Raw genomic sequence first — 27,111 nt, forward strand, 5'->3', positions numbered from 1 at the left:
AATCACTTCTATTAATCTTCTGAAAAAGGGGTTATCAATCAAATATCCAAAATGTTCTTGGATCTGGTCTGCTGGGACCACAATATATATTTGCTGAAAATCATTTCTTGTTTTTTTATTAAGTGGAAGTAGGTTTGTTTTCTATTTTTGACTGAATTAGCTTTTTAACCATGTCGTGCTTAATTTATTCTCTGTCTCTCTTTCCAATTTTAATTGCAATTCTTTGTTAATATTTACTTGAGCTGAATGCACACTGATTAATAACAATTCACCTAGCTAATAAGAAGGAAGTTCCCAAGTGGACTTGAAGGCAGCATTATAATAGGCGAGAGTAACAGCTTGTCAGACAATGTAGTGGATAGCAAAATTGCAGTGGTAGGATTGGTCAGTAGCATTTTAACAACTTAGGCTCCTTGGAAAAACTCTAAAAACACACCTATGTATACAATTCACTGCAGTATCCAGCTGAAATTAACACTAGTGTCAGTAAAACACCAACTATTTTTATTTCTGTTCTATATTTTCGTGTGGTTCCTTTCACATTACTATGTTAAGACCTCAAAACACTTTTCCTAATACATTTTAAACTAATACATAAATGCAGATGCTCATCCTAGTAGTTTTTTTTTTTTTGTGGAGGAAGGTTGGGATCATGTATTCATCCTTATACAAATAGAAAACAAACAAGCATCGGCCCAAATCTTCTCTGCATAGGTTAGAAGAAATCCTATTCAGCCATAAGCTCCAATGACTTCACATTTCTCTCCCAAGGGAACAATTCATTGGGCTGTAGCTTTTCAACACATTGAAACACACATCACATAGAATCAATGGAGGTCACCTACACAGCCGTCAAGCTCAATCAGTCTAATCTAAGAACAAACAGCATTCTCTGCAGATGAGCTCGATGCCAGGTATGATTGGAAATGTAGCCCACACTCTCCCAGTTGTATTTTATTTTGCTTCATTTCTGGAAACTGATTGTGAAATGGCGAGACATATTGTTTGCAGTCCTTGCATCAGTGATCATTTATTTGCTGAGAATACTTGAAAATAGCCATAGCACAAGGAATAAAATGCTCCTTGATCTTTTGAAATTAGTGATCAACATGCTATGAAAACACACTGTGACTTTCAGAGCTCAGATCTGTTTCCGAGTACAGAAAGACCAAACTGGGCTGCAAAAATTTACTTTTTAACTTGCTCTACTTTCTGAATTAGGCTAAAATAATAACACATTCCACCCACGTTCACATGCCCCCCCCCCCCCCCCCCCCCCCCCCCCCCCCCCCCCCCCCACATTTTCCATACAATATCAATATTAATTTACCATTAATGGGGAAAGAAATGCTGTCCACATGTTTGCTACACCTTGGACACTTAAACCATGTTAATTAGACTCCACATAGTGAGCTACCTTTTAATTTAGGTGACCACACAATCCCATAAAGCATTGCAAATAATAATAATAAGTTAATTCTCCCTTATAGATGGTTTCAACGGCAACAACATAAACAAACATTACTGCGCATGCATGCTTTTGTGGCCCAAAATTAACTTCTGGGAGACTTCTGCAAAGAATCAATCAATAACAACAGAATCCCTCTAGAGTAGATTATTTTTTAAAACAAGCAAACTAATTAACAAGTGAATTACATTAGCTAGCAAGTTAAAACAATAGGTGCACGTGTTCGACTTGAAGCAGCGCTGCGCTGCGCAGACCGATCGGTGCGTGACATCAAAGTACCATGAGAGCTGTAGAGCATGCTTTCGAATTGCTCTAGTAGTACTTTGACTTTAACTGCGTTTGTAGTCGGCGCCATAGCCACTAGCCAGACCAATAAACAAACACAGACCGAAAGTTAAGTTGTTTGTGCATAAACAAATGTCCACAAACCTCAATAAACTGGAGCAGCGTTGTAAAGAAGAATAGGCCAAATTCTTCCAAACCCATGTGCATAAACAAATGTCCACAAACCTCAATAAACTGGAGCAGCGTTGTAAAGAAAATAGGCCAAATTCTTCCAAACCCATGAAAGAGACTGATAAAGTCATACAGAAGATGATTACTTCAAGTTATTGCTACTAAAAGTGGACCTACAAGAAACTGAGTCATAGGGTGTCCTTAGTTTGTTACCCATTGCTTTTCCATTTTGGTCTAGTTTTAGTCTGGTTTGTGGTATTTATACTCTAGTTTTATACCAAGATCCTTTATCTGTGATTCATGGGGTGAGTGTTTTAAGTATAATTGCAAATTGTTCATAAAAGCTGTAACAAACACTTGTCATTTTTCCAAGAACCAAGTCCACTGTGAGAGTGGGTGGTCAGTGTTACATTTTTTGGACTCGTCAGTGAACTTGAAACTCATGAACAGGCAGTGTTACTAATTTTGGAAGTGTTTACAGACAATTCTTCAAAACAGCATCAATCAAATGATTGATTAAAAAAATTATTGAAAAAAACCCTTTATAAATGGACTTTAATAGAATATAAATGAATATGATCCATTTTACTGTTTTCATTGAAATAATTCAATATAATGAATTATTTGTGCTGCTATTGTACTGTTTTCGATTGTAATGTCTCACATTTCTGTTTACTGGACATTGAGGCGTTTAAAGCTTTTAGTTTTGTTGGCACTTTCTCTATCGACTATTCTCGGAAGGTTTTACCAAGAATATCCCTGAGCACAGAACTTCTATGTTAATTTCAGTGCCAATTACAATTCAATAGAGTCAAGTCACTGAGCAACTAATTCAAAGGATAAGAAAAAATCTTTCATTATTGAGTTTTGGTTATCCAAACAAGCGCTGTTAAATGTTTGTAATGCTCATTTTAGCTTATTCTTTTTTGATTTGTTTGGCCAGTGCAACTTTTAATACAGGATATATTTGCCAGGTTTGCATCCAGGTCCCAGTTCTCCTCTTTGTTGAGCGTGCTAGTTAAGTAGGCGATTGCTCTCTCATTGGAGTTTAATCCAGTGTGTTCCCTCTAGTCCTCTGTTCAAACTTACTTTCAGCCTCTGGTATAATTGCTGGGTGCATTTCCTTCCCACACTGCTGGGCTCTGTGCAATTTTCTCACTGTTTGCTTTTTCATCCGTGTCTAATTTGAGAGACGCGCCTCAGCAGAAACGCATGTGTGTGTGTGTGTGTGTGTGTGTGTGTTTATTTGTGTGTGCCAGTTTGCATGCTTGTGTTTGTTATGAGGGGCTGGGAGGAACTGACTCGCTTGTGGGGAAATGTTGAGGCACTGATTGTATAGAAGTGTGCAGTGCTGGTTGCAAACAAGTTAATTAACAGTGTTTCTTAATTAGCATGGGCTTGAGGGCAGAGACGGGCTGTCACTTCTGGTGCTGTGGATCTCACTCTCTCACAATCTAATTTCTCTCACTGAGAGAAGAGGAGAGGATAGGTTGCTCTTGACAAGCTATTTTTAAAGACATATCTGCACTGTTGGCAGAGTTGCATCTTTTTAGTGTAAGAATAGTGATTGAATGATCTTGGAACATCTTAGGTCCTACAATTTATTCAATGAATACTACACAGTGTATCTGGATAGACTTGATGTCAAGTCAACGTATGGGTTTTTCGGTTCGGTATGCATATGTGCCAAAACAATACAGCATTGTTTTATCCAGTGCACATGTGGAACTTAACTTGAAACTCCTAGTTTTATATATATCTTCATTTTAGCAAATCTATAGCAATTCTTAAATCCCAAGATTGATCTTTTAGCCTTGCTGTTTCAGTTCATGGTTGAATAAAACTTTACAAGACATACTGTATATTAGACCTCTTGTCCAATAATTCATGTTTTGTTACTTTTGATAAGAAACAAAGTGTCATTCTTCAAATTATGTCAATTTTATCAGGAGATTCAAACAATAAATGCAATTTTGACTCTCTTTGATGAGAAAATTGTAAATATAATTGAATTTATTTACATACACAGCCACAATTTAAGTAAGCCACTGTTTAATTAAATAAAAAATAATTTTGTTTTGTGCTATACTGAAAATGTACCAAACTGTGACTTCAGAACCAAGATACATACACATTTTTTGTTTGCTTGCTTTATTTATGTATTTGTTTATTTATTTTTGTACCATTACATAACTAATACAAATAAGGGGCACCTAAATAAATAAATAAATAATATATGTGACTTACTGTAAGGTGTGGTCACATTTACCATTGCTTTGTGAAATTCAGTCAATAGGAATTTCAATAAGATTATGCACAATCTGCAAATTTGTGTGAGGGCAATAGAGACCAACTTAAATGCAGATTTTGCTTATGTTCAAATTGGTCATCTGAATGCACCACATTGACACAGTTTTTTGTTTGTTTGTTTCACACTGAAATTTTGCTTATGTGTCCTTTATGTGCAAGTCTTCTCAAGTTATATGATAGTTTTGCATGAGGAACGAATCTAAACTTAAGTCTTCATTAACTGAAAATCTTGCCATATACCTCTCAGATGTCATATTCATACTTGGTGCATAAAGACATTCCTTGTTTGATGTCAGTGATGCTAACTGCTGTTGATTCTCACAATGTCTAGTCAAGTTTGAATATGCTAAAGTGCAAAGGTATGAAAAAGAAAAAATGAAGTGGAGATGAAAAGAAGAAGTGAATAATGACTATTTGATAATTTAGCCAAAATGTTGAAGACAATAATGAAGTAAACAGTGACACAAATTGCTTTTTTGGCCTCTCTATTTCTTTAATGTGGTTTATAAATCAAAGGAGATAACTACTACAGTGATCAGCAGTTCTTGAGAATGGCCTGATCCTCACTTCTACCCAAGCTAATATATATGCGGTAATATACTGTACATCAGCCAGGGCATCCAAACACTCGCCTATCATTCATCTGAAACATGTAAGTAGTAGCAACTTCAAATGACCTCTCGCTCTACCGTTAACCTATAAAAATGTGTGCTATTTCAGTGTTTGTGCGGAATGAGGAAGCGTGCGCCGGTGTGATCACTTGCGCTTAAACTTGTGCTTCTGGTCATACAAATGGTCATCTGGTCATATATTTTGTAAGCTTTAAAGACTCTTCTTTTATTTATTTGATTTTGTAAAATAATGAAACGCGTGCACGTTCTGCCATCTCGTCACGGTCTTTGAACTTGAGCGTGTCAAATAATAAAACGAAACTGCATTTATACTTGCCTCAGGCATAAGAAATATAGGCCTATCTATAGAAAGCGAAATGTCTGCTTTTAAACGAACCAATTCAGATGGAAAACAACTATTCTCAGTTTATGTGATCTGTTTGAAACATTAATATAGGCGTATCCACTGAGGAGATCGTCAATTCATCACTGCAGCCGAAAATACAGTAAACACTGGTTTATCAACAAATTACTAAAATGTTAAGGCAGTCTCCTTGCTTTTTTCCTGATGCATTCATAATCATTACTTCTGCCGGTGCGCTGTGTGGCAAACCTTATTCATGCGCTACATAGGCAATTAATCGCTCATTACTATGATTTATGGTTTATTAATATAAATGTGCGATTAGTCGACTAACCACTTAACATGAACAACTACTGGTCGACCAGAAAAATCTTTAGTCGAGGGCAGCCCTACTTTTCTTATTTATGTTCTTCACTGTGTCCATGACATACATAACCATATCATGAATATTACATGTTAGCTACTTCTCTCACGAGAGGCTTCTGTTGTTTGTAGTGAATTGATTAGTTTGAGATACTAGAGGTGAGGCTGAATCAATAGCGTTGTGTTGAGATACTCTTTTGTCATTGACATTCTAATGCCAAGTGTTAAAATTGAATTTATGGTGCTTGCTAAGGCAAGCGTCACTATTACTGTTGCTCATTCTTAAGTTTAGGGATTTGAACAAGCCTCTTACATATCCTAAACGTTGTTGTTTAACTTGTTTCTGCACAGCTTGTGCTACAAACATAAGTGATACATCAAATCATGTAGTTTTTTTGAGGAGAAGAGTGCTATTACTTTTCTAATTAATCAGACTTAAGTAATTTGACTAAATATATTCACCTGATGGCAATCCCATTCAATTGAAAAATAAATCTTATTTGTCAAATTAATGCATTATTATTGTATTAGGTTTTATTGTTTTTATCATTGTCACAGACCAGGGCCTCACACCCACGCATGATCAGATTTGATCCTAAATACTATGGAAAATTCAAAAACTTGATTTACAGCATACAGGCAAAAACAGACTTTTTTTGTGCTCATATACACCAGTATTTAAGTCAACAATGTTTATTAAAATGTAAATATAAATAGACAATCACAGTATGCAGTAATACTGTGTGCACAATTGAGCAACTGTTTTTTTATGCTCACTGTTGCTTCTATGATTTCACTGAAACTATTTTATTAATTATATATGATTTATCTATGGAAAAAAAGCACTACAGTTTATGTTGTCATATCAGGTACATTTTGTCATATAATGATTGAAAAATAAATAAATGTTTAATTGTACATATTCATGTAAAATGCTAGCCATGGATTTGGCCACTTTATTCCAAGAAAAATAAACATTTCCATTTTTATATCACTGTCATTTGTAAAACAGAATGCTTTCAAACACAATATGTGGCTGAAATTATAAAAAAAAAAAAAAAAAAAAAAAAACAACATTGATCCATAAATATAGTTCACAAACTGTTGGAAAATTTGTGGTGGAAAAACTACAATAATGTGGGTTTTTTTTCGGGTTTTTTTTCCCTTCTAGTTCTAAAAGTACAAAAACATCCATAAAAAGAACATTTATTTCATCATGCCCCAGGGATTGTGCTGGTATCATAATGTAAGATCCAAGGCAATTTTCCCAGAATCCCAAGAGATCTGATCCAAGCTTCTACTAAGAGAAAACCAACCCCATTAATCAATCCTAATATGTCGGTTCGCATGTTTGAATCAAGTCACATTCATTCATGTCTAATTCAGCCTCCAATTTCCGTACCTTATACACTTCAAATTCAATTCCTTGCCAGATGCATCTTGCTTTTCTCTGGTCTTTTTTAGCCAGGCAGACAGACCTCATTCCCTTCCTGATATTGTTTCAGGATCAACACCATTTCATCTCCATTCTGTCACCCCTCCAGCTGTTGAGTGTAATTGATTAAAAGCATCTATCCTCTCCCCACTGTGTGTTTCAGGTCTGCCCCTCGCTCTCTCTCTCTCGTTCTCTGTTTGGTCTGGGTGTCTGCAGATGAATAATAATGTTTTGCCAACCCTTCTCTCAGGTTGGTGATGTACATTGAAAGAGACGTCCGAAAGGCCACGCCAGGAAAGGAGCAACAAAGCGGCAATGAATACCTGTCAAAATGCCTGACCCTCTTCATCCGTCACACCGTGCACGAACTGCCAGCCATCCTGGGTAAATCAATCACAATACACCCGAAAAAGAGGGGAAAGGGAATGCAAAGAATTCACTTGAGAAGGAACAGAGTGAAATGGGCAAAACAAAGCAGGGACAATGAGAATGAACATTGAATTTGATTGGCCTCTCTTTAATTATCTTTCTGATTGAATACGTGAGCAGGCTCTCAGGTATCGACCTGTTCCTCCTTTTTCATTTGTGAATCAGTGCTGCTACACACCACCTCTCCCCCATGAAACCTGTTCAAACCGGTTCAGTTCTTCGGACCTGCTCACGCCCCCGGCCACCTACCCAGACTGATCATGATGGATTGTTTGTGATTGGCTGATTCCTCACTGCTTCTGTTTATGAGGGCTCTCTGTAGATGACATCCTGTCCGTGTTAGGCAGCATTGTGGGAAGGAAGCACCCCTCTCCTACGCAGTCCCGTCAGCTGAAGCAGAGCCTCCCCATGACGGCTGTGGTGCTGCATCTGCTCACCTCACAGGTGTGTGTCTGTGTCAGGTCTTGCTATATTTACCTTTTTGCTAGTTATTTTGGGTTTCTATCTCCACAAGGATGGTACAACTATGAGGTAAAAAAAAAAAAAACATTGTGGGGACCTACCTTGTGGTGCAATAGGTAATAACTTATTTCACAAGCTATTTTCTGTGCAGCAGATGACACTGGAAGCCTTGAACGTTCAAGTTACAAATGGCTGCACACACTATTATATTAAAGATAAGGTGAATAGCAACGATTCACAGTCTGTTCAGGCCAAGTACCCTTTTGGTCAGATCAGAACATCCACCCGGAACATCCAAATACCAGTTAATCACACTGTTCCTTCCAAGGTCAGAAATTAAAGGGATGGTTCACCCAAAAATGAAAATTCTGTAATTAATTAATCACCCTTGTGTCATTCCAAACCTGTAAGGCCTTCATTCATCTTCGGAACACAAATTAAGATATTTTTGATGAAATCCATGAGCTCTCTGACCCTCCATAGACAGCAAGGGTACTTCCACGATCAAGCCAAAATATCTACATATCAAGCCAAAATATCTTAATTTGCGTTCTGAAGATGAACGAGGGTCTTACGGGTTTGGAACGACATGAGGGTGAGTAATTCATGACACATTTTGGGTGAACTATCCCTTTAACAGGGGATTGTGCAAAAATGCTACCAAAATGAACAAAAATGGCGCCAAAATAAAAAAAATATTCAAGATAAAGGGGCATGCCACAGGGGCAGGCCTGCCGCAAATAAAAGTATATGTTAAAATGAATTAATTGTGTTTATTTGTGGAATTACATTTAGATTTGCGCACATTGCATCAGATTTTTTTTTTTTTTGCAGCATCAAGAATTATAACCAATCACATGCTTTTGAGCTTATGAATGCAATTGCCGAGTCGTTTCGATTAGTCGTTTTGGTGAGTGTGTGTGCTCACTGACAAAATTCTGCTTGCTCACAAATTCTTTCATCATAATCAAAGTACAGAAAAGATGCAAATAAGAGATTGATTTTGCAGCTTCAGTGATTATATAAGATGTTGCATAACTTGTGCTAGACTAGACTAATGCCATGGACCGACACATTTGTCTGTGTAGCCAGAATATGATGTGCTGTTTCCCCTAACACAAAAATGTTTTACATATGTATTCTATTAATCGCCATTAATAGTAATTATTACAATGTAAATGTCACGATTGCACTACTGTGAGGAGTGCGGAGCGAGGAACGAAGGAGATGAGGAGTACATCAATCGAGAGATTTTAATGAATTCAAGGGAACACAGAAAACACATGTAGCACTCGGACGAACAATACCGGACAAAGAACTCAAAACAGGAAACACTTTAAGTACGCAACTTAATCAGGGGAAGACGAGAAACACATGGAATCAAATGAGAAACATTCAGGGAGCAGGAACAGGAAGATAACCAAATAAGGGCAAGGAAGGCACATGGGGAGCAAAACACACACAAAACAAGTAACAAAGTCTGATAGTAAAGAGCAATTATTGACAATAATGATTTTTGTCATAATATTGTAGCCCTAGCCTGTAATGGGTTCCTGAGTTAAATGTAAAATTTATATACAATTTGAAACAGTTTATTGTTATTTTATTGGTAACAGTTGAAAGTATCCTATTGATTTAAGTAATTGGTTAAATTTAAGTATTTGACATTAAAGTCAACAATTCAATTAGCAATGCCCCTGGAAATCAATACCATAATAATAATGTGCTCTTTATGATATTATATATGATTATACATTATATATTTAATATTGCTCCAAAATCACATACTCTCTAACTACTTCATTTGAACAAGTAATTACTTTGCAACTGTTAAAAAGTATGTTCTATATAAAATTAATGTGTAATATAATTAAATTCAGTTCAATTCAAGTTTATTTGTATAACGCTTTTCACGATACAAATCGTTGCAAAGCAACTTTACAGAAAATTACGTTTCTACAATATATTTAGTAGTAGCATATCAGTGGTGACCGTCAGTTAATGTACATATGGCAGAAATGTATGGAAAAATCAATTAAAGACGTAATCAAACAGATGATAAGCAATATTAACAGCAATTATTATATGATGCAATCAAACTTATAGCAAAATTTGGTAGTTCTGTATGTTGTTTCAGGGTTGCCATCATCTGAGGTCCTCTGAGGGGTTGCATCATCTCTTCTCAGGTGTTCTGGATCCAGACTGAAGCTTGTGTAAATCCTAGTTACATCCATGGCAAAAACAGAGAAACAAATAGATATAGCTGCAGTACAAGATTATGAGATGAATTATTTGAATGCTTGGCCAAAGAGATGTGTCTTTAATCTAGATTTAAACAGAGAGAGAGTGTGTCTGAACCCCGAACGTTATCAGGAAGGCTATTCCAGAGTTTAGGAGGCAAATGCGAAAAAGCTCTACTTTAGTGAGCTTTTTTTCCTTTAGTGGACTTTGCTATTCTAAGTACTACCAAAAGTCCAGAGTTTTGCGACATTAGGGAGCGTGATGGATTGTAGCGTGTTAGGTATGCAGGAGCTAACCCATTAAGGGCCTTATAGTCAAGTCAAGTTTATTTGTACAGCGCTTTTCACAAAATGGAAAGCAAAGCAACTTTACAGCCAATTAAGTTTCTACAATATTTAGTGGTAGTTTATCAGTGGTGACTGTCAGTTAATGTACATATGGCAGAAATGTACGGAAAAATCAATTTAAGATGTAATAAAACAGACGATGAACAATATTAACAGCAATTATTATATGATGCAATCAAACTTATAGCAAAATTTGGTAGTTCTGTATGTTGTTTCAGGGTTGGCATCATCTGAGGTTCTCTGAGGGGTTGGCATCATCTCTTCTCAGGTTTTCTGGATCCAGACTGAAGCTTGTGTAAATCCTAAAACAGAGAAACAAATAGAGACATAATTAGCATAGCTGCTGTTCCAACCAAGCAAAATTGATTTGTTTAACCCAAACTAAAGAATAATAATGTGCATTTGATCAGATATAACTGCAGTACAAGATTATGAGATGCATTATTTGAATGCTTGGCCAAAGAGATGTGTCTTTAATCTAGATTTAAACAGAGAGAGTGTGTCTGAACCCCGAACGGTATCAGGAAGGCTATTCCAGAGTTTGGGAGCCAAATGCGAAAAAGCTCTACCTCCTTTAGTGGACTTTGCTATCCTAGGTACTACCAAAATTCTTCATAGAGATAATTTTTTTGCAGAAAGGAGTACAATTGAGCAGACACAACTTTTTCTAAAATTTTAGACATAAACGGAAGATTTGAAATGGGTCTGTAATTTGCCAGTTCACTAGGATCTAGTTTTGGTTTATTGATAAGAGGCTTAATAAATGCCAGCTTGAATGGTTTTGGGATGTGTTAATAATATTGAGAAGCGGTTCTTCTGCTACAGGTAACAACTCTTTCAGTAATTTAGTGGGTACAGGATCTAACAGGCATGTTGTGTTGGTTTAGATGCAGTGATGAGTTTATTTAGCTCTTACTGTCCTATAGTTGTAAAGCACTGTAGTTTATCTTTAGGTGCGATGAATAAAGCTTAAGTATTAGACACTGTAGAATCTACATTTGTTATTGTATTTCTGTTATCTATTTTATCAGTGAAGAAATTCATAAAGTCATTCATAAAGAAATTCATAATCTGGGCATACTACATTTATCATGTTGTCATTTATCATGTGACCTATAATGGCAGTTGCCATTCACAACTCATCTCCTGTGGCCTCATGGGATAGTAAAGTGTCCATAGGATGTTCACTTCAGAATCTTGCCTAAAAAGTAGATTATCCGGGTTGCTTTTACCTTCTGTTTTATGAAAACTGAATTCAGTCATAATACTCTTTCACATATTGTTTTTTCGCCTATATATTAGAGAAGAATGCATATTCAGATGCAGCCGTTGTCATGGGGACAAAAATGACAAAAAACATTTAGTTCATTTTTGAAGTATAGGAAGGTATTGTGATAATGTTCGAAAAGAGTAAATGTGTAAATCATTGTGCCTTTTAAACGAACTAAAAAATAAACTTTCCAGACTCCCGCCACCTCTCACTTTATTAAATGTCTTCATCTGAGCAGAAAATAATGAATGAATGTGCCGTACCTGCCTGTCATGCACTGAGTGTAATCACTGTCTGTGTCAGAATGAAATGATCTATTAGGGAGCTTTCCGGTGCAGCTTCAATGCGCGCACACACACACACACACACACACACACAGATTATTACCAGTTGCCAAACAGTGCAAAATTGGATTTACTTCTGACACACTCAGTCACGCCAAAATTAATATGAAGGGATCTGGTATTCTCAGAGAAAGATGTTTGTCAGTGCGCAGAGTTGATGAGTCTCTCTGCTGATTAAATACACTTTTACATTCGGCCAGGATTTGCCATGGAGACTCAGTGGCAGATTGAGTCATCTCATTTGAAGGGGTCGGTGCTGATAGAGCTGTCTGTCTGATAGTTCCGCTGTCATTAACTCATCTAAGGAGGATACACTGATGTCCATTAACACAGAGCTGCAGTGGGCGGCTTAGAGTGGTAATAGGCAGTTCTTTTGATTGTTTGTGTCTGTCTGTTTTAATGGTCCTCACAGTGAGTTGTGTTGGTGTAGTGCCAGCCTCAGACAGCACATCCACAGATCACCCACAGGCATTCACTGGCCGCCTGATGCATATTATTCTCAAATATGGCAAATATTTGTCCAAATGTCCGATCTTATTGGCTGATTAAATTTCTAGGAGACGAGGTAGCCAGGCTGCTTCAGTAAGAGCTTCTGAGGAAGAACTATACTCTGAAAAAACAAAAATCGAATTGCCCTCCTCTAAAATGAACTGTGGCTATTCATTTTCTCATGATCTTAGAAAACTTTTGATTATACCTTAATATTTAATATGCTTAATTTCTTTACAGATCAAAATTTTGGGGTCAGGAACATTTTTGAAATAAATTGAAAAGTTGAAAAAGGAAATCCACATATTATTATGATTCCCGAAGGATCATTTCAGGGTGGCTGAATTTTAAGAAGGTACAATATGACATGGATAAAAGTTTTATTTAAATTTAGGGTGGGTGATATGGTAAAAATATCATGTTTTTTTTTTTTTTTAAGGAAAATCACAATTCACAATTTTATCCTGATTCTTTGTAATGTTGGTTTTACTATTTTGCAAGTTGTCTGAGCAGTACAGCCAAACTGTGTCCCTGTTTTAAAAACAAAGCCTTACAAAGTAGCAAAATACAAAATAAAAAAGAATGGCAGACATTTAGGCCAAAGTGGGCAAAGATCTTTATAATTTTATTTTATGTCATTATTTTATCTTTATTAAAAAATAAGAACAAAGATACTCATTACAAATTAACATAATATACAAATACAACAATATTTATTTATTCATTTTCTTTACTTTATTTTTCAAGTACAGTATGTGTATTTAGCAGTAGCATTCAAGAAATTGAATGAAGAAATGTAAAAATAAAACACTATATACACTTCACTGTATAAATTATACATTGACTCCTATTAAAGCAACTGTATTGAAGTTTTTCAGTCAAGAGCAGCGAGTGATTTTTCTCTTTGTGTTTTGATGTTTTATCAACGTTAAAAGGGATAGTTTACCCAAAAATTTTAATTATCATAATTTACTCACTCTCAAGCTGTTTTAAACCTAAATGAGTATCTTTCTTCTGTTGAACATAAAAGTTATTTTTAAGAACGTAAGTAAAAAATTGTTGCTGGTCTCCAGTGACTTCCATAGCATTTCTTTTTCAATAAATTAATACAGGTTTGGGACAACATGAGAGTGAATAAATAATGACAAAATTTAAATTTTGGGGTGAATTATCCCTTTAATGACAAGCGGCAGCATGTTTAGTACTATAAGTCTGCTGTCACTTTAAGACCTGCACACATCCGTTTTTCTCTCAACTGTTTACTTTCACTTTAGACATAACCAACTGTATTTACAGTATATGTGAAACTTGTGTTTTTGACAGTATTAGTGCAATCAAATGCGAAAGATAGCTTTTTAGTGTGCGCGCTTTAGGTGTACGCGCTCAGAAGTAGTGCATGTCAGACCAGCACGTGAATGAAATGTTTAACTGGCAAGACTTTAAAGCACATGCAAATAATATACTTTTGTGATTTGTGAAGTGCAGTTTCCCATGAGTGTAACTCTACCACTGAGTTAACATTTGATGTTAATGTATGTTGCGTTGTACAGTATATTGAGACGGAGGCACCACAACTGCAACTGATAGAATGCACACTGTAGCACGATACTTCGATATTTCTTCAAAAGCAGATCGAGGAGACATTTTAATCGTCCATGAACAAAAATCATGATGTCGCACACCCCTAATTTAAATGGACATTTTTTTGTCACTGAATAATGCACATGCTTATATTTGTGTTATTTCACAGTTGTGGTGGCTTTACTATTATGTTAAATGTTTCTTAAAATAAGTAAAAAATAACATGTCCAAACTTTTGTCAGTTAGTCGACCCCTTCCTGCCTAAGTGGGCGGTTCTTGGCTAGAATAAGCTTCAGTGTGGGCTAGACTTCATGCCTATAGTCAAAAGTCTGGCTACACAAATCCAGTGTGTATGTGTGTTCTGATGTTAAGAAAAATGCTGCAGGGCATAGCTCGTTGTCTTCCCAGTAGCAGGTTGGTCTGCATCTTTGAGACTTCACTGGCCTCTTATGCCCTTGAGCCCCGTGTGCCTGATCTCTTCAGCTGCTGTGTGGTTCTGAGAGGCGTCGTGCTCTTGTAATGTGAGAGCATGCCTGTGTGTTTGTGCATCCATACATACATTCATGTGATGAGCCCTCTCTGTGGTCTCATCTGTCTCTCTGGCCTGTTGCTTCACTGACAACCAACACACTGTGCTGACACACACAGCACTCATCAGTCACAGGGGTCAGTGCAGAGGTCAGTTCCAATGTGTTTCTCAGAGGCGAGAGTGGATAAGAGCTCAATACCCCGCTGTCCAGGACTATGACCTCTGACCTCACATCATTACAGTCCTACAGCACAAACATGAACCCCCTCATTCTCACACCAGCGCTGAAGTCCTCCAGAGAGGAGGATCACATCCCAGGATGACATTGTAAATGGAACGCACTCGAATACCACATCTTCTGTTGCTTAGTCGAAATGGTGCATGATGGGAAAAAATGTCCTCTGACAGAACAGCAGGGTTTTATAACATTTTCTCTTAAACCGGCTGAACATTTTGCGCTTTTTTGCTGTCCTCTACAGTTGCTGCTTGTCAGATAGTACGGTACGGTGCGTCCTGGATGAGATCTTGGGTAAAGCCCACGGCAGATTTTAAGTGACATTCCTCAGTGACATTAACGTTCTTATGTCAGACTGTACAATGCGCATCGAAGCTGGGATTTTAGACACGATTGACAGCGTTGAGCGTCTAGAGCGCAGCAATGCGGCCTAAAAATTCTGAACCTGCCAGAAGATTCATTACAAAGGCAATTTATCGGCCGTCACAGAGCATGATGCATTAATAGATCCAAGACTGCCGATTTTGTAGTACGATGAAAGAAATCTGCAGCATACATTCGGCCGTGTTCAAGACAACTGTAAGACTTCATAACTGCTAAAGCTCAAGTGAAGACTGACAAGTTTTTGGTGGAACTCAAATGGAATAAGACTCAAGGGTAGTGAATAGCAATGTTGTACAGTGTTGTAGGTTGGTGAAGTGTCTTTTAGGGTAGATCCCTTCATGACTGTGCCTGTTTGCTTTGACAGATCTTCCGACCGCGGGTGGTGACTGAGGCCTTTCTCATCAAATTTGGAAAACTGTTGGTGAGTCTCTCAGATTTATTGATTATTGTTAAATTGTCTTGTATATGTTTCCTTTTTTAAGCCGTTTGCTATACACACATGCACTACTGTTCAAAAATTTGGGGTCGGTGAGATTTGTTCTTTGAAATATTACAATTTCAAATAACAAATGGTTTTAATTTATGTATGTATGTACACTATATTGCCAAAAGTATTGGGACACTCCCCTTCTAATGAACAGGTTTGACCACTTTAGTAATTTCCATGAGTACAAATCTTAATGTTTAAGCATATAATGATATTCTAGGGAATTGCGTGCTTCTAATTTTATAGCAACAGTTTGGACAGGACCCTTTTCTATTCTAACATGATACCGCGCGGCGGCGGGACATGCTTTTACATCAATGAGAGGTGGTGTACAGGTGTAACTGTGTTAAAGAAGATGTGCTGTTCAGATCTAGAAGTGCTCTTCATTAATTGCAAGCCGTTCTACTTGCCGCGGGAGTTTTGCTCGTTCATTCTCGTCAGTGTCTACATTCCTCTGCAAGCACACGTGAGCTCCGCTTTACAACAACTCGCTGATCTGATCACGGACACAGAACAACAACACCCGGACTCTGTTTTAATCATTCTCGGGGACTTTAATAAAGCCAATCTCTCCCGTGAACTGCCAAAATACAGACAGCACATCACATGTCCCACCAGAGACAGTAATATATTGGATCACTGTTACACCACAATAAAGAATGCATATCACTCGGTCCCACGGGCAGCTTTGGGACTCTCTGATCACTGGTTCATCTAATACCGACCTACAGGCAGAAACTGAAATCAGCTAAACCTGTATTAAGGACCGTAAAAAGATGGACTAATGAAGCAGAGCAGGATTTACAAGCTTGTTTTGACTTCACTGATTGGAGCGTTTTTGAAGCTGCTGCCACCGATCTGGACGAGCTCACAGAGACCGTAACATCTTATATCAGTTTTGGAGCTCCTCAGGGTTGTGTTCTCTCTCCACTGCTCTTCTCCCTGTACACCAACGACTGCACCTCTAAAGACCCCTCTGTCACGCTCCTGAAGTTTGCAGACGACACCAGACTCATCAGCCTCATTCAGGACGGAGACAAGTCTGCTTACAGACAGGAGGTCGAGCAGCTGGCTGTCTGGTGCAGTCTCAACAACTTGGAGCTCAACACACTCAAAACTGTGGAGATGACCGTGGACATCAGGAGAAACCCCTCTGCACTCCCCCCACTCACCGTCATGGACAGCACTGGGACTGCAGTGGAGTCATTCAGGTTCCTGGGCACCACAATCTCTCAGGACCTGAAGTGGGACACTCACATTGACTCCATTGTGAAAAAGGCCCAGCAGAGGTTGTACTTCCTTCGCCAGCTGAGGAAGTTCAACCTGCCACAGGAGCTGCTGAAACAGTTCTACTACGCCATTATTGAATCTGTCCTCTGCACTTCAATAACTGTCTGGTTCAGCTCAGCTACCAAATCTGACCTCAGAAGACTTCAGAGGGTAGTCCGGACTGCTGAGCGAATCATTGGTACAACCCTCCCTTCTCTCCAAGAACTGTACTCATCCAGACATACCTGGCAATAAAGCTCATTCTGATTCTGATTCTGATTCTGATTCTACCTCTGTGTATAAGGCAAGGTTCAAAAAGAAATTACTGATTCAGTCAGTGTGGAAGAACTTGACTGGTCTGCAGAAAGTCCTAATCCCAGCTGAACACCTCTGGTGTGACTTTAAATGCAGACCTTGAGCCAAAAATCACCAAATATCAATGACTTGTACATACACTATATGGACAAAAGTATTGGGACACCCTTCTTTAGAACATAAAAAGGCACTTCCAAAACTGTGGCAACAAAGATGGAAACATAATTCTTGTATTTAAAAATTGTATTTCCATCTCTGTTTCAACAGTTTTGGAAGTGTCTAAAATGACTGTACCCATATGTTCAAGTCATTGGTGTTTGGTCATTGATTGGTGTAGTCATTGATGTTTAGATATCAAGATTTGTACCCTAGAATATCATTATATGCTTAAACATTAAGATTTGTACTCATGGAAATTGCTTATTAAAGTAGTCAAACCTATTCATTAGAATGGGGTGTCCCAATTAGGGAAGCTCTGATACCACTTTTTCCAGTACTCGGCCGATACCGATACTTTTGTTTTTGGTACTTGCCGGTACTGAGTACCGATACCAGTATTTTCATTTCATATTTTCAACATAATGTTAGTTGGTTAACTTCATTTATCAAATAGATATATCCTTCAGTTATTTTCACACTTAATTATGCCCATTAAAATGTATTTTACAAGTTTTAGTTACTTTCACTGTTAATTTTTTGCTCTATGGTACATCTTTAATTTAATAGCATTAGAACTGCTCCATTGCAGCGGCTCAGTACTGTAACCACGCGTTTTACTGTAATAATGCAGGGAACCACTCGCCATAAATCTTTCCGAAATATAACTAGCGTGTTTTCATCTGAAACGTGCTGCGATTTATATTCCAAAGTGACTCACATAATACAGAAACAAGCAAAGCAAGCAAAACATGTGCAACGCATGCACATATTTGTATTGGTGCAGAATGAGAGGGACAAGTACAGTACAGCCTAGCGCATTTACACTGGCTGATAGTTTCACTTTCGCCATAAAGTCATTTATGCTTAAGGTTAAAAATAAATGTTGTTTATAGTGAATGCCCCTATAAATGTTGTTTTATATTTACGATTTAGTTTTAAGTTTAGTTTTAATCCAAATGATGCGTGGGCTCTACCGTTAAGTAACGTAACTTGTGCATTGTTTTTGACACATATGACCGAACTACAAACTTTCCAGTGATGTCTGTGAGAAGGGGATATTAACTCGACAAGCTCGCGCATCTGCGCCGCTGCACGGTCAATCCACTCAGCGTGCTTTGCTTATCAGCTCGCGCACATCAGCTATACAGGCATTAATACTGAATGTTTGCGACTTACAAATGAGGACAATGGAAGCAATCAAAATCAACAAAAGAGCAATGATATACAAGTGCTATAACAAGTCTCAGTTAGCTGAACACAGTACACGTAGCAAGGTTTTTTTTAATAATATAATAAATAAAAAGAAAACGGATAGAATAAAAAAATAATAGAGCAAGTTAGTGTTAGAGGTATTTTTTGCTTTTGTTAATTGTATAATAAATGAAAAGAAAACTTTTTTATTCATTTATTTATTTATTTTTTAATAAATAATAAATTAAAGTATATTAAACTTAATATAAGTCCATATTAATTGCATATACTTCGTAGACATCCTTAATCTCTAATAATAACTCCATTCTGCTGTCTGTTGTTTTGTTGTCTGTGTTTCATTGTCTGAATATGGCACTTATCACATGCTGTGTGGTATCGGCGTTTGGTATCGGGGCATTTTAACGAGTACGAGTACAGGAGCTCAGTATCGGCCCTAGTCCCAATACATTTGGCAATATAGTGTATGCATGTGTACTGTATGTATGTATTAAAATTAAATTTTTTCTTGTGATGGCAAATCTTTCTGATTCCAAATGTCTGCATATATTGTCTTCTTTTCTTTTTTTCCTTCTATTATTGTTAAAGGTTTTCTTTAAATTCAGCAATTTTGTGTCCATCTTTAATTACATTTTATTAGACATAGCAGTCATCCTGTCTGTAAATATTAGAATCTGTTTTGACATTGGCCATTTAATTACGCTGTTACGGGTCCAATAAGTGGTAGTAGTTTTTCTTCATAACTCACTTAGTGAAAATGAATGAATGATAATAAAATATGTAATTTTGATATCTCTTTTCTCTTTCATTATGGAAAGCATCACATAACCTCCATTGACTCTAATGAGACAAGTTTGGGAAGTACTATAGGTAAGTTTTTATTGATTGCAGTTTTATTGTTCTACTTTCTTTAGTGTTCAATACACTTTGATATACGGCTCGAGTGTAATTTAGCTCCAATTTTCCAGACATGTTGTTTTTCAGGAGATCAAATGTAGTTAAATTATTGATGTTTTTCAGTGTAATATTTGTTTTTCAGCCATTAGCTGAAAATTAATTGTTCAAAAGTGAGATACCTACCTTTATGCTTTCTATGAGCATCTCTTCCACAACTAACAGGTCAAGCAGCATCTGAGGAGCTGATCAGAAACACACTATCTGCAGTAGAGGCCATTTCCCAACATCCTGCTCTTCTCAGCCTCTATCACTGCACTGTGAGTATATGCCATTCTTTGATGTTCTGATTTTAATTTTGTCTCTCCCAATTATTTATAAATTATTTATGCATTTAAGCTTTCCAACAGCATTTAGCTACTCATAATATAATAACTGCACATAATGTAATAAATATGACATTATTATTGTAATAAAATGTTCATAATGTAATAATTTTCTCAAAATGTAATAAAATATTGAGCTCATAATGTAATAATTTTTCAATGTATTAACATTTTTTCACATAATGTAATAGGTTATTGTATGAGAACTGTATTACATTATGAACACAATGTGGCAACTTATAATGTAATCACAGTTCATAAGGTAATATCAGCACATAATTTAAAACCATTATTATTATGTTTACAATATCATAAATATCTTTCAATATAATAAATTTGAGCACAAAACATAATCATAGTTTTATTAAAAGAAAATTAGGCTACATTGTGAACTTCTATTTTTTTTATAAAAAGCTTACTAATTTTGTGATTATGACGTACTTAATTTTTGAGACATAGGCCTGGTTTCACAGACAGGGCTTAGACTAAGCCAGGATTAGGCCATAGTTCAATTAGGACATTTAAGTAATTTTTTTATAAACGTGCCTTAGAAAAAACATTACTGGTGAGCATTTTGAGACAAAATAAAGGCACTGATATATTTAAGATCTGTCAGAGCAAGTTTCTTTCAGTTGAAACAGCTCAGACTTAGATTTTAGTCTGCCATTAAGCTTAAGCCTTGTCTGTGAAACCGGGGGATAGTCATTTAAATGGTTGTTATAAAAACTTGTTAATATTAAGAAAATATTAACCCCGTCCTCTACTCAATATTCCGTTTCAGTTGGAAATACGCCACCACACTGAAATCCAGTTGGCAGCAACTTCCGGTTCACGTGGACTTTAAAGTACATATGTCAGCAAACTGTGCTCTTTCAAAGACGTGCATTTAATGCATGGCCTAAGTAAGAACATAATCAAAGTGTTTAAAACATGCAAAGAAGGATTGCCAACTGTTGGCCAACACATTGCCAATGTGTATTGGCTAAATAACAGCAAAAATATTTTGACTGTCCCTTATACTGGGTTGCTTATACTTTATTATAAATATAATTATGACAATATTACTATATTTTTGGTCAGTTTATAATGTACCGTATTGACCCGAATATAAGACCATGTTTTTTTCTTGGAAATACATCTGAAAAAATGCGGTCGTCTTATATTCAGGGTCTAGACTTTGACATGTCAATAATACACCCACAACAGTAGGTGGCGCCAAATACGCATAAAACAAGTGTGCCATGAAATACGTAACGTAATGCGTGTTGTAAAGATCGCAAAGTAAAAACAGAAGAGAAAGAAAACCTTACAGCTGCATGAGTCGTGACTGTCACGTTATTCTGATGGGACCAAACTCCCTTTGTGATTTTAAAACGTAAGACAGTACCCAGATTTGAAGACTACAGTAAGATTTAACTTCTACTGTTAATAAGATTTTGGTAGGCTACTATTAGATGGATAGCCTAAATGTCCTAATTCAGATGGGCTACCTGTTTTTTTTTTTTTTTAATGGTATATCAAAAAGTGTATATTTTTTAAATGTGATTGTTGGTACAGGTACATTTGACCAGTTTTTACCATACTTTCAAAACAAAAATTAAAAATGTATTTTACTGAGAAAAAACAAGATTTGGTTCTAAAAGTTTTCTAAAAGGTATATCTGGAAAAAGGGGGGTCGTCTTATAATCAGAGTCATCTTATATTCGGGCCAATACGGTAATACATTTCTCATAATGTAATAATTGTTATTACATTATGAACTCGAGATTTTATTAAATTGAGAAAATTATTACATTATGAAAATGTTATTACAATAATAATGTAATACTTATTACATTATGTGCAGTTTTTACATTATGAGTTGCTACAGCTACATTTTGTTGAAGTGTGCGATGGGAGAATTGCACTGATTTTGAACTCTGTTTGTCTCCCAACAAAAGTGTGCGCAAGGTGTCGATAAAAATTTTCTGGCAAAGTTAGTCTCTAAACTCTCTATTTGACCCCATGCAGATGGTAAAACTTCCCTTCCATAAGGACAGGCTCACAAACACAATACATCAAGCTGTGTTTCAAAGCAGCAAGGGCCACATTCATGTCTAACCTGAGATCTCACATCCTCACGCCTGACGGAGCTACAGCTGAGATCACGGCTCCCCTCTGCCCAGCACTATTATTCTCACAAACCTCTCGGCAACAGGAAATCACTCAGGAGTGAAGAGAGTGTGTATGTGTGTATATCTCTCTGGGTGTGAGGCTTTTGTAATGAGTATTGACGTGCGTTCTGTAGGACTGATCCATCAGGAAGCGTTGAGAGGACACAGACTCTCTGATACTCTATAATAGAAGAAGGCACCTTAATTACAGTTCACCAGGAGTCATTAAATCCCATTCTTCACTCTCAAAACACACACACTCACTCCATATAGCATGTGAATGACTATAGTTTATTGAAACTGATATTCTTGAGGGTTATAGACACAAAGGCTGTTCATAAAGGGGGTAATGCCATTGAAGAACTGTTTTGGATACCCCAAAGAACCTTTCAGTAAACTGTTCTTAAAGGAGAAATTGGATGCCCATTTTCCAAAAGTTGGTGTAATATTTTTTTTGGCCTTCATAGGGTCTTCAGTGAGGTATTAGTGTAAAATAACCCCCTCTTTACCTTGTCAAAAACAGCTCTGTTCACAGCGACCCGTTTCGGTGCATGTCTCTTTAAATACTAATGAGCTCGGCTGACTCCGCACCTCTTTTCCCTTCTTGCTTTAAAGTCACCTTTCTTATTCATGCAGTTATAACTGCTCAAAAATGATTTAAAATACATTTGTAAATGACTTATTAGTCATTAACAAACACCTTTATAAACCCTCTACAAAGGTAACATTAATGTAGTGTTACCATGTTATCCTTACAGAAAACGTACACTGTTTGCAATAAGACAATCACCTTAATGCATTTTTCATTATAAACGTGTGGTTATGAATTATACTGAGAAGGTTCTAAATAGAAATGACAACACAACAATGTTTTCTGAGACTGTTGACTTTAGCCACATTCGTCATGGAACTTAATAGCACATTATTTGGAAAGTACCATGGTACCGAATCATCCTTCAGGAACAACTTTTTATCAAAAACCTGCTTTGTACTGACCCTCATTTACAAAGCAATCTGGTGTAAAATGATTCGCACAAACATAATTGCATTTATCGGGGCACATTCCCGTCAAAAACAAAAGTAATCAACAGAGTCTTCAGCGGCTCAGATGTCGGGAGTAAATGACGACTACTATGTTCATTATTACATCCAACAACAGAACACCTCAATCGCTTTGAAACAATTTCAGACTGTTTACAGCTCACTCAGGGCAAGTGTGTGCTAAAACGGCAGTGTCCATCAACAGTCGTGGGAGGGGCCTTGGCAAAGTTATGTCACTTTGCCCAGAATCTATGAATGGCTGGCTCTGAGAAAGTGCTTATCATTTGTGGGGATTTAAAAAAAAAAAAACACTGGGTGTATTTTTATCATTATAGAGTGGTTAAGTTCAAACACCATGTAAAAGTGAAATGTGCTTCTTATAGCATGAAAAACATTTTAATAAAGAAAAAAACTTTTATCTTTGATCATCAAAATGACATATTTAAATGTTTTTTCTTGCGAAAATAATTTTCTCATGCCTTAAAATAGCTTGAATGTACAGTAACTCTACATCCTTGCCTCATTTACTATACGCGGATCTATGAATATGCAAATTATACATACACGGCATACACGGATAATGACTGATAAAACTATGTTTTTACTAGCGGACAACAGTGAACAGTTACTACAGTGAATAATGTTACATTCGTTAAAGTTACTTACTTGACGATGTTGTGTCCCAAAATTCCTTGAAGACTCGAATGCAGCCGTTTGTGATTGTTAATTCGCGCCCGCGAGCATACGCATGTGAAGTGCTCCGGGCTACTTTTACACTGTTGCCACGGGTTATAATGCAAGTTAGCGGTTCTAAATTCACATTAAACCACAGCTTCATGGGTTTTTTGCTCTGATTTATTTTTGGTTTTGTGCTGATATTGGTATATTTTGCATGCTAGTGATAGGAATCCATCCCTTGACGTGATTGGTTATTGGTTTGTGACGTAGCAAACCAAGGGCTGTTTCAAACCATATTTCTGGGTCAGCCTTTGGGAAACTACAGTTTTAAGGAGAAAATACACAGCAATGGTGTTGATTAATAGATTGGCACATGGTTTGTCTAAAAGCATATTAAAAACCACATAGACAAATAAACAACATAAAAAACTTCATTACAGGGGGACTTTAAAGAACCTTTTGTGCGATGGAAAGGGTCCATGGAGGGTTCCTCATGGAACCACAGATGCCTTCATATTGTTGGCAGCTAAATAAGTTGATTTCTATATGATTTCCAAAAATGCTGTGAAGTTATAAGGCCCAATCCCATTTCTACCCCTTAGCCCTTCCCCTTTCCCGTTCCGCGCATTCACGTGAAGGGGTAGGGGTGTCTCGATTCTCTTTTGGTTGGAAGGGTAGGGGTAGGGGTAGGGGAAGGGCCAGATAGCCCTTCAAACGAAGATTTTTCGGGACCACATTTCAAACAAAGGGGTATGAATTATCTCAGCGTAAACTGGCTTCAGCGGGAACATGGCTGCCCGAGCAAACAAAAAGACACATAAATGTAAGCATTTTTGGCATTAATAAAGATTTTACCGAAAAGTAATCATTTGTTTTATGTTACATTCAATCGTGAGTTCATATTTACGGTCATGTTACTCAAAGAAATGTTTGCAAAAAATCGCTAAAGATTGTTAACGTCATATCATTACTGCACAATAGTGCCACAACATATTTTCATGTCTGATCAGGGTGATAACCACCGTGGACATTGAGGGGGGCTAGTCCCCCCAATAACTAGAAATCGCTAAACCCTTTTCTAAAATATTGCTAATTCGAGAGAGAGAGAGAGAGAGAGACAGAGAGATGAAAGTTGTGTGTATGCGCGTCTGGTCGTTTCTCTTTTTAGAGTGAGTTTACTTCAAAAACAATGATTTTATCCTCTCGTTGCTGGAAAATATAATGTAGCGATTCAGTATTTAAACTGTTATTAATAAAAGTCGTGGGGCAGTGTTGACAAGTTTATATTCTCCTGGATGTGTGAGCTGCGCGATCTCTGATATGTGTGTGTGTGTGTGTGAGTAAGCAGCACATTAATATAGAACGGTAATTAAAGGCTCTAATGCACACCAGTATAGGTGTGTGTATTGTAGGAGCTAGACGACGTATGATGACGTGTGACGGTGTAGTAGTAGTGTCCCAATTCTTAGGGGAATATTTTCACCCCTACCGACCTGCGGTCCCCATGAGGCAAAAAAAAATAAAAGAGAGAGACAGAGAGATGAAAGTTGTGTGTATGCGCGTCTGGTCGTTTCTCTTTTTAGAGTGAGTTTACTTCAAAAACAATGATTTTATCCTCTCGTTGCTGGAAAATATAATGTAGCGATTCAGTATTTAAACTGTTATTAATAAAAGTCGTGGGGCAGTGTTGACAAGTTTATATTCTCCTGGATGTGTGAGCTGCGCGATCTCTGATATGTGTGTGTGTGTGTGTGAGTAAGCAGCACATTAATATAGAACGGTAATTAAAGGCTCTAATGCACACCAGTATAGGTGTGTGTATTGTAGGAGCTAGACGACGTATGATGACGTGTGACGGTGTAGTAGTAGTGTCCCAATTCTTAGGGGAATATTTTCACCCCTACCGACCTGCGGTCCCCATGAGGCAAAAAAAAATAAAATTAAATACTAAATGATGTTTATCTGAAAGTGTAACAATACAAACAGGTTTTCTGTAAGGGGTATGTTTAGGTTTAAGGTTAGGGGATAGAAAATACCATTTCGTCAGTATAAAAGTAATAGAAGTCTATGGAAAGTGCGCATTTCTAAGAACTCAGCACATGTGTTTAAAAGGAGATTTTTAATGAGATTTTTAAAAGGTATTCCTTTACTTTATCAATTACACTTTTTTATTCATCATTGACCCATATAATGGCTGTCTTGGTAGACAGCTCACAAAGTTTGATTCTAAGTGTTCAAACATACCTCAACTAAGCTACAGAGAAAGAATTACCATTATACTGACATTCACGACAAATGTTTCATAAGGTGTGGACAAGAGATCAAAGATGTGCCGCAGGTTTAGCATAGTAGCTGTACAATACTTGCAGCTCAGTGAAAAAAACTTGGTGTCTTACAATAGAGACAGAAGAAGAGAAAAATTCATAACCTTTACAATATGTTTCTTTGGTGTTCTTTTCACTTAGAGTCAGAGAGAGTGAAAATCCTTTGTTTGAGAGATGCCCACAGCCAGCCACATTAAGACACCTGTGCGCAACATTTGCTGCCGTGTGGCTGATTGTAGTTGGTAATAATCGTAAAACCTGATTCTAATTTTCAAAAGAGCTGGCGTAAGGCCTTTTGTTGGAACACACTTTCTGTGATCAAAGGGCAGAGCTGACATCACATTTCCATGCAAATTGGAGCTGTTCAGAGCACTCTCCCAGTCTTCCGCTTCCAGCTGTTTCACTTTCACTCACGCCGTGTGTGTGGTCTGGTGAGACTAAGCACATATAGGTGAGATTTCTCACTTGTAGAGTAATGCAGACTTCTCTCTTTGTTTCCCCAAGGTTGTGGATTTGATTGTACCACCGCTGGCGTCTCTGGCCTTCAGTAAGAATGGTGAGAACACACTTCAGCTGCAAATAAGCAAACACAATTATACACTACCAGTCAAGGTTTGACACATTATTCATTCTTTTTTATTACTATTGTCTACATTTTTGAATAATAGTAAAGTCATCAAAACTATGAAATGGCACAAATGGAAGCAAACAAATTGGAAGTTTCTTGGGTCCTGTGGACTGAGATGCTCATAGAACCCATTTCTTCTTCTTCTTCTTCTTCTTCTTCTTGTGTGTATATAAATATATACACGCATAGATGTATATATATTCTGTACACACAAGGATGTATATATACATATTAGGGGTGCAATGTTTCA

The 27,111-nt window shown here is 37.0% G+C and overlaps 1 protein-coding gene across 1 annotated transcript in view; it reads left to right on the top strand.

Moving 5' to 3' along the window:
* The window catches only part of ulk4 (unc-51 like kinase 4), a gene marked incomplete at its 5' end in the record, with an annotated part of 180,489 nt that overhangs the window by 36,091 nt on the left and 117,287 nt on the right, over positions 1–27,111 (top strand). The window contains 6 exons of the mRNA XM_016257274.1: positions 7,258–7,391; positions 7,759–7,880; positions 15,683–15,739; positions 19,576–19,627; positions 19,877–19,971; positions 26,738–26,789. Coding sequence (XP_016112760.1) covers positions 7,258–7,391; positions 7,759–7,880; positions 15,683–15,739; positions 19,576–19,627; positions 19,877–19,971; positions 26,738–26,789 — 512 coding nt within the window. The remainder of the gene's footprint in view (positions 1–7,257; positions 7,392–7,758; positions 7,881–15,682; positions 15,740–19,575; positions 19,628–19,876; positions 19,972–26,737; positions 26,790–27,111) is intronic.

This window comes from Sinocyclocheilus grahami, unplaced genomic scaffold, assembly GCF_001515645.1.
Source record: "Sinocyclocheilus grahami isolate Dianchi unplaced genomic scaffold, SAMN03320097.WGS_v1.1 scaffold1531.1, whole genome shotgun sequence".
Lineage (NCBI taxonomy): Eukaryota > Metazoa > Chordata > Actinopteri > Cypriniformes > Cyprinidae > Sinocyclocheilus > Sinocyclocheilus grahami.